General features: G+C 33.9%; 1 protein-coding gene across 4 annotated transcripts; it reads left to right on the plus strand.

Annotated features, from left to right (window-relative positions):
• Nucleotides 1-2668: 2668 nt before the first annotated feature.
• On the plus strand, nt 2669-5278 carry LOC114307873 (uncharacterized). 4 transcript variants are annotated; one of them, XM_082891214.1, is made up of 2 exons: nt 2669-2902; nt 3291-5278. In XM_082891214.1, exons 1-2 carry the CDS (start codon nt 2880-2882, stop codon nt 4876-4878), a joined length of 1611 nt encoding a protein of 536 aa, XP_082747340.1. In that variant the 5' UTR covers nt 2669-2879; the 3' UTR covers nt 4879-5278. The 4 variants fall into 4 exon arrangements, with proteins under 4 accessions (XP_082747340.1, XP_082747339.1, XP_082747337.1 ...); XM_082891213.1 differs by having other exon boundaries at nt 2686-2902; nt 3252-5278; XM_082891211.1 differs by having other exon boundaries at nt 2689-3048; nt 3252-5278.
• Nucleotides 5279-12672: the final 7394 nt, after the last annotated feature.

Genomic DNA, 12672 nt, shown 5'->3' on the forward strand with positions numbered 1-12672 from the left:
TTGAAATATGACATTATTGCGGGTTACGGGTTTTATCTGCACCCGCAAGAACCCGCCCATACTTAGATTTTTTTATTTATTTTATTTATTTATTTTTTTATGATGGAGTTTGCGAGTTTGCAAATGTTTTTATTTTATTTAATGAGTTTTTTTTTTTTTTTTAGAGAGAATTTTATTTAATGAGTTTGAATTGGATGAAATTTGACAACAATTTATTATTATTTTGTTATTACATTTTGGATGAATGAAAAAGTTAATGAAGAATTACTTTTAGGTAAATTTAAGATTTTGAATGATTTTAGTTTAATTGTATTGTTAAGTAGTGAATGATTTAGTTTGGGATTTTGAAAGATGTGCTTGTGTTAGTTTAAAAGTTTAAGATTTTAAATGGTTTACTTGTGTTAAGAATTGATTTTGTTGTGTTTTTAAATTTATAAGTTTTAATTCATTAATTATTAATGTCGAGCATTTTAGAAAATGGAGGGAAGTGGCCCAAAATAAATATTTACAAAATCCGGAAAAAAAAAGAGGCTCAAAAATAAAAAAAGATAAAAAAAAATCCAATCCGCAAACCACTCGTAACAGCCCGCATATCAGCGAACCCACCCGTAACCGCCTGCAAATCAACGAACCCTATCCGTACAAACCACAACCTGCACTGCGGGCGGTTGTAGATTCAATTTTTTCCAAACCGCAAATATGCAAGCGAATCCAAACCACAAACCGAACCGTCTAAAACCAAATTGCGAGCACCTCTACTCAAAACCAAACTCTTTTCAAAATTCTAATTAAAAAAAAAATTAATTTTTTTTTTATTTTTTAAAATTATTTTTAGAATCATGCTTTGAGTGTGGAATCGTGTTTTAAGTTACGAGCTTGGAAAAAAAAAATTGTTTAATTATGAGTTTTGAAAAAAGTTTTGAGTTGTATTTTGAAATTTTTTGAAATTATTTTTTTAAAATATTTAAAAGATTTCTTAATTTTATTTTCTTGGGTAAATTTTTTATATTTTAAATATTTATTTATTTATTTTAACGTACACTATATTTCATATATTTGTGTGTTATATTTTTTTAAATATTTTAAATATTAAAAAATTAACAAAATTATTTTTTATGTTAAATATATAAATTTTATTTTAATTTTTTTAAATATTTTATTTTATTTTATAAATATATTTTTAAATATTAATTTTTTTGTTATGTGTTTGGTTATGATTTGAGTAAGGAGTTGTGTTTTGAGTTTAAAAATATTAAAATTAAAGAAATTAAAATTTTGGTAAATTACAAATACACCCTCTAAAGTTTGCTTAAAGTACAGATTTTTCTTTGTTATTTGAAAAATTACAAATACCTCATCGTTAAAATTTTTTATTTAACATAATTAATTTAAAAAAAAAAAGAAATTCATAAATGCTCACCTATACAATAATAATAAAATGGGCAAATTACATATACACCCCTCCAGGTTTGGTTAAATTACAGATACCCCCTGAGGTTTCGGAAATTACATCCCGCCCCCTGAGGTTTGTATTTTCATAACAATTTACCCCCTGAGGTTTATATTTCATAACAAATTACTCCCTAATTTCTTATGCAAATATAGCATTCAGGGGGGAATTCGTAATTTCTCAAACCTCAGGGGGGTATCTGTAATTTTGTCAAACCTGGAGGGGTGTATATGTAATTTGTCCTAATAAAATTACCTAATTTTAATTGAAACATATTTATAATATCATTAAAACTGTTAATTGAATTGATGATTTGCTGATCAAATGGGTAATTTGTTATGAAATTAGAAATATCAGGAGGTGTAATGTAATTTCCAGAATCACAGGAGATGATTTATATTTTAATCAAATCTCAGGGGGTGTATTTGTAATTTATCCTTAAAATATTTACAAAATAAAATAAATATTTAAAATAAAAATTATATATTTAAAATAAATAATAATAATTTTCTTAATTTTTTTAATATTTAAAAAAATAAATCTAAAAAATTTCAAAATATAACTCAAAATTCAAAACTCAAATTTTTTTTCAAAATTCAAAAACTTTTTCTAAAACTAATAACCAAATAAATTTTTTATTTTTAAAACTCAACTCATAATTTTATACTTAAATTACGATTTCATATTCAAATCATAATTACAGAACTAAACCAAGCAGAGACTTATGGGTGTTTGGGAAGTTGTTATTTTATTAGGTTATTTTAATTTTTAGTTATTTTAGTAGGTTAAAAATTTTGTGTTTGAGAAGATAGCTAGATTTTTTTGTAATTAGATGTGATATTTGTGAAGGAAAAAATAAAATAATTATGAATTTGATGTGACATTTTCTCTTATTAACTATTTTAACCTATTTTATCTTTTTATAAATTTTAGTCAAAAAATAATCCAATCCCAGCTTGCCAAACACTCCCTTCGCGTATCAACCTGGGACGACTCAATGCAAATAAAACAAACTGGAATGGACAAGTCTTGGCCACCAAGTAAACCTTCTACAAGCTATCATCCATGCTGGCATCACCAATTACATCTTCCCACGCGTCATTACAAACAATTAAAATAATAATAATAATAATAATAAAAAATGGGCCACGTCATCGTATCTATCCTCTTTTTTTTTTTTTTTTTCCAGAACGTGAGAAGTTGTCATAAAAGCTTCCCAGAGAGGTTGCTTAGTCCCCAAGGTGTTTTCCAAAAAAAACAAACAAACCAAACCCACTATAAAACAAAAAACAAAAACAAAAACAAGAAAACAAAGGAGAGCATACAAGTTTCTAACCCACAAACTAGTCAAATCAAAAAAGAAATCCCAGATCATCATCATTGAAAAGGACGTTCAAGAAACAAAAACAAAGTCTACATTGGAAAGCGCATGTTGTCTGAGGTTGTTTACAAGTAAGTTTCTCTGTTCTTGAGCTTATCATATATGTTTCAGCATTTAAAAAACCTCAAAAACTGGTCTATATTTCTGTAATTGTTGTTGTTGAAGTTTCTCTGTTTTTGAGCTTGTCAAAGCGCATGTTGTCTGAGGTTGTTTACAAGTAAGTTTCTCTGTTCTTGAGCTTATCATATATGTTTCAGCATTGAAAAAACCTCAAAAACTGGTCTCTTTTTCTGTAATTGTTGTTGTTGAAGCTTCTCTGTTTTTGAGCTTATCATATACGTTTCATCATTGAAAAAACCTCAAAAACTGATCTCTTTTTCTGTAAATTGTTGTTGTTGTTGTATGATTTACAAAACCCAGAGTCTTAATTTTACTCTGTATGGATGGATTTGAGAGCAGAAAACAGCGTAAAAGGCGGCGCAATGCTTTTGAATCGATAGAAGAGACTCTGCTGGAGTGGAAGAACAATCGCAGCCAAAACCAATCGAATTCCAGCGAAGAAATCGAAGCGAAAGGGAGAAGAAAGTTTCCGGTAAAGGGATTGAGAAAGGGTTGTATGCAAGGGAAAGGAGGGCCAGAGAATCTGGGCTGCGTGTACAGAGGAGTGAGGCAGAGGACTTGGGGAAAGTGGGTTGCAGAGATTAGAGAACCAATTTGCAAAACTAGGAAGCCGAGACGACTATGGTTGGGAACTTTCTCTACTGCTGTTGATGCTGCACTTTCTTATGATAAGGCTGCAAGAGTGTTGTATGGCTCTGATGCTATACTAAATTTTCCCAGCAGCCAAACAGACTTGATCACTAAAAGTACCACAATGTTGGGTAATTGTGTGGTGGATGAGGAAGAGAGGGTAGTTAAGCAGGAGTGTTCTGATGCTATGCTTAGTTTTCCCGGCAACCAAACAGAGAGAATGGAATTGTCTAAGGAATTGGATTCGATCACTAAAAGTACAGTATCCGAGCCTGGTAACGAAATGTTGATTAAGTTAGAGGATAAAATGTCTGAGGACTCCAAGATTTCTGAGGATTGTGAAACTGAGGAATTGAAGGTGGTTAAGATTGAGGTTACCGTGAAAGAATTCAAGCCAATTATTGAAGTTGTCACGCCTACAAATAGTGAAATAGCAAAAGAAAAAATTGCAGAAACTACTCGAGAGAGCGAATCATGTGGTATTGAAGATGACAACAATGTCGAACATGGTTGCCTTCAGCATGTGAAAGAGGAAACAGTAATAACTGATTTCGAGCCTTCAAGACCAATTGGCAGTGATGAATTTGAACCGGGACAAGATGGAAAATGTCATTCTGGTAAAATTAGGTTCTATGATGAAGGCAAGCTGCAATGTGAGATGCCATCGGACGACTCCTATCGCTTGCAGGACCTGAAAGAAAATTTCTTTTCAACAGATGAGACATCGGATATCAAAACTTTTGGTGCTACTATGGTTAGACAAGATTGGTTATATGGGTCTGATCACTTTAATTACTGTTATGATCCTATGATATTCAAAGAGCAACTTCATTACTTGGAGACATTTTTAATGGAAGATAAGTTTGAGAGCCAGCCGCAATGGCCTAATTCCCCATTGGAGAACGGCAATGAATGTGAATTCTTTGGAAATTGGTTAACAGATGAATCGTGTGGCACTGAACTTTCGCGGGTAGATAGCAAAGATGGATCTAAAGAAGGAATCAGAGATTTTGATTACTGGTCTCAAAGTCCAGAAGCCCAAAATTACATGTGTAATTATGAGCCAAACTCTGAATTGCAACAAGAAAGAAAATTTGATGATTTTGGTCCATATGTGTTTTTGAGTGATAGCAAGTTGCAACGCAAAAGGCCTCATGGTGTTGCCTATGAGTTTTCGCATAGCCAAGGCACGAAGCATTCAGATAATGTGGTGGAGACACTGACAACTGAAGAATACAATTGCGATTGCGATTTCTTGAATGTCGATCTTATTGAGGATTATGGATTGCTTGATTAATTCAGAACCTTGATTTGGTGACGGATTATCACAGCAGATATTTCAAATAGGAGAGTGAAAGATGCATTCAATGGAGATTCATGAAATATAGCCACATGGAAAAGCTGCACATCTTCACTTGATCCACAATTGATACAGATATAGATATTGTTAATAGGTTTAGAGATTTGTAGTCAAGTTATTTTGATTTCTCAATTATGGTTGTCCATTGATTTAGTGACCTAGTAAAAAAAAAAACTGGAGCTCCATTTATTCTTGTGAATGGAGCTAATATCATTGTTTTGTAATTAGTGAGAAATATTTAAATTTTGTATAGTTTGTGCTTTTTAGTGAAGTCATTTTTCGCTTGTAAATTATGATTTTGTCTATTAAGTTGGTGACCAAGTCATTTTTGTATTAATTTTTATGCTCAAAATTTTCTCATGAATGGTGCTATTAATTATTACTCTGAAACACGGTTTGTTTTTGTTTTCCTGCTTTTGGTTTTGTGTTTTCTGGTTTCTTTGCAAGGGTTCGTTGCTGGTGCTAGTAGCGGTGTTGGGTACTTGCTTTCTTACTTATCGGTGTCGCTTGGGTATGGTTTTGCCTTGTGGTAGCCATTATACTATTAGCTGTCAACTCTGATGGTCTTGTGGTTGTGCCTTAGTTCTGGTGGTCATTTTGTCTTTGCCTTAAGTTTTGTAAGGCTACTGTGTTATTTCTTTCTATATTAATTAATGAATGATGTTCTTTCTTGTGGTGGTGAGAAGAAGGAACACAAAAATGCATAGGATTTTTATATTAAGTTGACAACCAAAGCAAAAGTTAAAAGCAGAAATGTTATGTAGCCTCCGTTTAGGAAGTGGGTTGACTTTTTGACTTTTTGACTTTTTTGGCTATTTTAGTCTGGACTAAAAAAACTTGGTTTGGGAATGACTTTTTGGCTTTTTTGACTTTTTTTGTGAGAGAAGAGTGTAATGATTATGGATTGGATGTGATGTTTTGTTTTTTGTGATTAAAATAGCCTATTTTTGTTAGATAATGTCTCAATGGGACCACATAATTAAATGTGGTGTTATCATTTATAAAAAGCCTACAATTTAAGTGATTCAATTTAGTTAATAAGCTTAAGGGTATATGTGTTATGAACCTAATGTGTAGATACTAGTTGTATAATTTCTATTTCTATGAGGGGCAGAAATAGAAATTAAAACATATTGGTTAAAGTTGGTTTTCATTACCTTTCAGTTTTAAAACCAATAATGGTTAATTTATTGGTTTTCATTATCTTTCAGTTATGAAAACCAATTACAACCTTTAAAAGGTTATGGTCCCTATTCCTTCCTAAGGTGAAAAGATAAGAACACTGTTTTGTTTTTCTAAATCCTCTCAAGGAGAAACATAAGGCACCAAAGGGGAAAGGATTAGAAGGCAATAACATAGTCAATATCAAGGTTTTATTGACAATCAGACGCTTCCGTTTAACCGTTCATCGATGGATTCAGGTATGTCATTTTGTCTTGATTTCTTGATGATATACATGGTAGATGATCCGAAACATGAAGTTTTATGTTCTGAAATTTATGTTTACAAGTGGTATCAGAGCGGTTATATCATGTGTATTATCAGAATAGATATGTTTTTATTCATCCTATTTAGTTTCTTGGAATCAGATTCTGTTTTTTGTATTTTTGTTTTTCCCTCTGCTGCAAATTCTGTTTTGTTTTCTGGAAATGGAACATAATTCGGATGGGCGGTTCATTTTTCAAATGGTGAACATTATGTATTTATATATATATGTATATAATTGGGATTGCTGCAGATTATATAATATATACGGGGTAACAAATTTAGAAATCTTTAAATTTAATGTAATTTCATACAACGTCTACGGAAATTTAATTTTCTAATGTTCTAAATATAAGTCAATTCAAACAAGATGTCACAAAAGTGATCTCTCTTGTCTAGATTGTTTTATATGGAATGTTTTGAAATTCATGTCTGTGTATCTCATGCGGGTATTTATCGGTCCAAAGACATGATTAAGACTTGGCAGAATTACACACACATTTTGTGCTGATAAACATGTGCCAATTGTCAAGGAAACCTAATGTGAATAACAAATCCATCAAAAGATAGATTTGTTATTTGACATAACTTATTGTCAATGTTTGATCATTACAACAAGAATACCACTTACAGTTAATATCACTACCCAAAGGCTTGGTATTAATGTTGTGCTAGGTATCTTGAGATGTTGTCATTAAATTAATTTATTTAGAGATTATCTGTTTGGTAACTTAATGTGAGTATAATTGTTTATTCCTTTTATTTTCTTTTCGATTCAGCTTTAATGTCGACTACTTCAATCTCTGCCAACATGAACAATGTTCCAATGTTAAATGGAACAAACTTTAAGGACTGGAAAGAGAACATATTGATTGTTCTCGGCTGCATGGACATAGACTTGGCATTAAGGATGCCAAAACCGAATGCTCTCACTACACAAAGTACTCCTGAGGAAACTGTGTACTTTGAAAAGTGGGATCGTTCTAACAGGCTAAGTCTTATGATCATGAAGCGTGGGATTCCAGAAGTTTTTCGGGGTGCAATAACAGAAGATGTTACCGTTGCCGGTGAATTTCTTTTAGAAGTTCAAAAGCGTTTTGCTAAAAACGATAAGGCTGAAACAAGCACGCTTTTAGCAAGCTTGATTTCAATAAAGTATAAAGGCAAGGGTAATGTTCGCGAGTACATCATGGAAATGTCTCATCTTGCTTCAAAACTTAAGGCACTAAAGCTCGACCTATCTGATGATTTGCTCGTGCATTTAGTTCTCATCTCTCTTCCTGCACAATTTAACCAATTTAAGGTCAGCTCATTTCATTTTGTGTGCAAGAGGAAGAGAGATTGAAGAAAGAAAGGACTGAAAGTGCTCATCTAGCAAGCACCTCCAAGCATATGGGCAAAAGAACGCATAAGGGAAAGGAAGTTGCTATTCCTCAGGGTCCGGAACCAAAGAAACAGAAAACGCAGGATGGTTGTTTCTTTTGTGGCAAGCCCGGACACAGAAAGAAGGATTGTGCCAAATACGTCGCCTGGCGTATAAAGAAAGGTCCATTTCATGTTTTGGTCTGTTCTGAAACAAATTTAGCTTCAGTACCAAGAAACACTTGGTGGGTAGATTCTGGTGCTACTACTCACATATGTGTTTCTATGCAGGGTTGCCTGAACTACCGAAAGCCAACTGATGTTGAAAGATACATCTTTGTGGGTGATGGCAAGTCAATAGAAGTGCAGGCAATAGCGCACTTTAGATTATTACTGAAAACTGGTTATTATTTGGATTTATTAGACACTTTTGTTGTACCGTCCTTTAGACGGAATTTAATTTCTGTTTCTGTATTGGACAAATTGGGATATTATTGTTCTTTTGGAAATATGAAGTTTAGTATGTCTATTAATTCCAATGTTATTGGTACTGGTTTATTTAATGTGTTTGATAATCTATATTTGCTCGAAACTATTGCATCTTATAATGCAACCTTGCACGTGGAATCACGAGGTACAAAGCGTAAATTAACTAAGGAAAATTCAGCCTCATTATGGCACAAACGCCTAGGTCACATCTCTAAATCTAGAGTTGAACGCCTTGTGTCTGATGGAATTTTGGACTCTCTTGATTTTTCAGATTTTGATGTCTGTGTTGAATGTATCAAGGGAAAACAGACCAAAATAAAGAAATATGGTGCCCATAGGACTACAGATGTCTTAGAACTAATTCATACGGACATTTGTGGCCCATTCCCTATGGCGTCTTGGAATGGTCAACAATATTTTATCACATTCATAGACGATTATTCCAGATATGGGTATCTATTTCTTATCCATGAGAAATCACAGTCTTTGGACGTATTCAAAAGATTTAAGGCCGAAGTTGAGTTACAACTCAACAAACGGATTAAAAGTGTCAGGTCTGACCGTGGTGGTGAATACTACGGCAGATATGATGGATCATGTGAACAACGTCCAGGACCGTTTGCAAAATACCTGGAGGAATGTGGAATCGTCCCACAATACACCATGCCAGGATCACCTAGCATGAATGGTGTATCTGAGAGACGAAACCGGACTCTTAAGGATATGGTAAGAAGTATGATCAGTCATTCTACTTTACCAGAGTCCCTCTGGGGTGAGGCTTTAAAGACAGCAACTTATATCTTAAATCGGGTGCCAACTAAAGCAGCTGCAAAAACACCTTATGAGCTTTGGGTTGGACGAAAGCCTAGTCTAAAACATTTGCATGTGTGGGGGTGTCCTGCTGAGGCGAGGCCTTATAAACCTCATGAACGAAAATTGGACTCTAAAACCATTAGCAGCTACTTTATTGGCTATGCCGAACGATCGCGGGGTTACAAGTTTTATGATCCCACAAATAGGTCAATATTTGAGACGGGAATTGCAACATTTTTTGAGGATGTTGAGTTTGGGGGGAGAAATCCAATTAGAGACATTGTCTTTGAGGAGGAAGCAGGAGTAATCCCACTTCCTACTACTACTTTTGACCAATCACAGGTTCCTATACCTGTCATTGCTCGAGAAGTAATTTCGAATCCTCAACCAGACAATGTTGTTCAAGATAATATAGTTCAAACCCCCATTCAAGATGAGGTAATTGTTCCTGAGGAACAAACTCTACAACCTCAACCTCAAGAATCTGTGCCATTAAGGCGATCCACCAGAGAAAGGAGATTTGCATTTTCAGATGATTATATTGTATATCTCCAGGAACATGAGGTAGAAAATAGAATGTCGAAAGATGATCCAATCAACTTTCGTCAAGCCATGGAAAGTTCCAACTCTCATAAGTGGGTAGAAGCCATGAATGAAGAATATAAGTCTATGCAAGACAATAAAGTTTGGGAACTTGTCTCATTACCAGTTGGTGCGAAGCCCGTAGGTTGTAAATGGATATTTAAAACCAAAAGGGATTCAAATGGTAATGTGGAGAGGTATAAGGCACGTCTTGTAGCCAAAGGCTTTACTCAAAAAGAAGGAATTGACTTTAAAGAAACTTTCTCTCCAGTTTCTTCGAAAGATTCTTTTAGGACAATTATGGCGCTTGTTGCATATTTTGATCTTGAGTTGCATCAGATGGATGTCAAAACAGCTTTTCTTAATGGTGACATTAAAGAAACAATTTATATGGTGCAGCCAGAAAACTTTGTGTCAGGAGACCCAAAGAATATGGTTTGCAAATTGACTAAATCCATCTATGGACTCAAACAAGCTTCTCGTCAGTGGTACTTCAAATTTCATCAAGGTCTCACTTCGTATGGTTTTGAAACTAACGTTGTTGATGAATGTGTGTATCACAAGTTCAGTGGGAGTAAACACATATTTTTGGTTTTATATGTTGACGACATATTGCTTGCCACAAACGATATAAACTTATTGCATGACACCAAGAGATTTCTATCTAAGAATTTTGAAATGAAAGATCTTAGTGATGCTTCCTTTGTATTAGGAATCGAAATACTCTGAGATCGTTCTCGGGGTATTCTGGGATTATCACAAAGGAGCTATATCGAAAAAATACTCATTAGATTTGGCATGCAAAATTGTAAATCAGGTGAAACCCCAGTTGCTAAGGGAGACAAGTTTAGTCTCAGCCAATGCCCGAAGAACAGTCTTGAAATTCAAGAAATGCAGAAGATTCCTTATGCCTCAGCTGTAGGGAGTCTAATGTATGCTCAAGTATGTACGCGTCCGGATATTGCGTTTATAGTTGGCATGTTAGGCAGATATTTAAGTAATCCTGGCATGGATCATTGGAAAGTAGTCAAGCGTGTTATGCGATATTTACAGAGAACAAAGGAATATATGCTCACATATAGGAGATCGGATAAGTTAGAGGTCATTGGATATTCCGACTCCGAAAACCAAGGGATATGGCTGCGGAATTTTGTCACTGGGTTGCGTATTTTGGAAGGCACTGAAAGACCACTTAAGATATATTGTGACAATAAGTCTGCAGTTTTATATTCCAATAACAACAGGAGCTCGACAAAATCAAAGCATATTGATATCAAGTTCCTAGTTGTAAAAGAAAGAGTGCAGAGTGGACAGATTTCCATAAGAGCACATTGGGACAAACTCCATGATAGCGGATCCACTTACAAAGAAACTACCACCCAAGGTCTTTCATGAGCACACTGCTCATATGGGTGTTGTTCTATTTGAGAACATTCTGGTTTAGTGGGAGTTTGTATTTATATTACTGCTTTATGTCAACCTTGAGTTTTATCTATGTAATTAGATTAATTTCTGCAGAAATGAAGTATTCAGTTTATTACGCTCTGTTACGTATTGTGAAGTATTGATCTCAATAAAGTTAAGTAGGACCAGTTGGACATAGGCATGTATGGATCACATCACATGTAATTTCCATACTACGCATCCATGATTGATCTATGTCATTTAGCTATATTTGTATATGTGACCATTGGTGGGTCGAGTTACGATTGATGTAACGAAGACCGCTTTGATCCTATATTAATATAGTTAATGGACAAGCTTGTTTGGATACCCTCAAGTTATGATAACAAATTTCTGAGCTCACTAAAGTTAAGCACATTTTTCAGGATACATATGTGGTCCAGTGGGAGATTGTTAGATAATGTCTCAATGGGACCACATAATTAAATGTGGTGTTATCATTTATAAAAAGCCTACAATTTAAGTGATTCAATTTAGTTAATAGGCTTAAGGGTATATGTGTTATGGACCTAATGTGTAGATACTAGTTGTATAATTTCTATTTCTATGAGGGGCAGAAATAGAAATTAAAACATATTGGTTAAAGTTGGTTTTCATTACCTTTCAGTTTTAAAACCAATAATGGTTAATTTATTGGTTTTCATTACCTTTCAGTTTTAAAACCAATAATGGTTAATTTATTGGTTTTCATTACCTTTCAGTTTTAAAACCAATAATGGTTAATTTATTGGTTTTCATTATCTTTCAGTTATGAAAACCAATTACAATCTTTAAAAGGTTATGGTCCCTATTCCTTCCTAAGGTGAAAAGATAAGAACACTGTTTTGTTTTTCTAAATCCTCTCAAGGAGAAACATAAGGCACCAAAGGGGAAAGGATTAGAAGGCAATAACATAGTCAATATCAAGGTTTTATTGACAATCAGACGCTTCCGTTTAACCGTTCATCGATGGATTCAAGTATGTCATTTTGTCTTGATTTCTTGATGATATACATGGTAGATGATCCGAAACATGAAGTTTTATGTTATGAAATTTATGTTTACAATTTTGTCTTTTGTGACTAAAATAGCCAAAAAAGCCCCAAACTCTTCTTGCCAAACGAACCTGTAGTGTAGAAAGTTGATGGGGGAAAATATGTAGTAGTCTGTTGAGTATGGAGTCCATGACTAGCTATGAAAGCGAGCACATATATCTAAAAGTTGACATAGTTGGAGATTCTTGCTAGAACTAGTTGGGTATATCTGTTGGCATCGCAGAACACTATTAGAATTGGAGCCTCGTAGAAGCTGTGTTGTGTAAGAGCTTCTGCGATAACAATGCCAACTGCTTTACCAAGGAAGTCGGCATAGGGAGTTTCTTGCTTTGGTAGGCAACTACATCTCAATAAACAACCAAAATGCAACCAAAACCTTCATTAGATAGATGAAGAAGAAGTAATAGAAGTAGCTCTTTTTTTTTTTTTTCTTTTTTTAAAAAAAATAAAAAAATTGGGGCTAAATAATACTTCTTCTATTCCTATAGAATTGAATTAGCAA

Source organism: Camellia sinensis, chromosome 10 (assembly GCF_055761805.1).
Source record: "Camellia sinensis isolate YWXY chromosome 10, ASM5576180v1, whole genome shotgun sequence".
NCBI lineage: Eukaryota > Viridiplantae > Streptophyta > Magnoliopsida > Ericales > Theaceae > Camellia > Camellia sinensis.

Coding starts and splice junctions, on each gene's coding strand:
- LOC114307873 (XM_082891213.1), top strand. CDS start 2,880: ATGTTGTCTGAGGTTGTTTACAA. Junction 2,903..3,251: donor TTGTCTGAGGTTGTTTACAA/GTAAGTTTCTCT, acceptor TACAAAACCCAG/AGTCTTAATTTTACTCTGTA.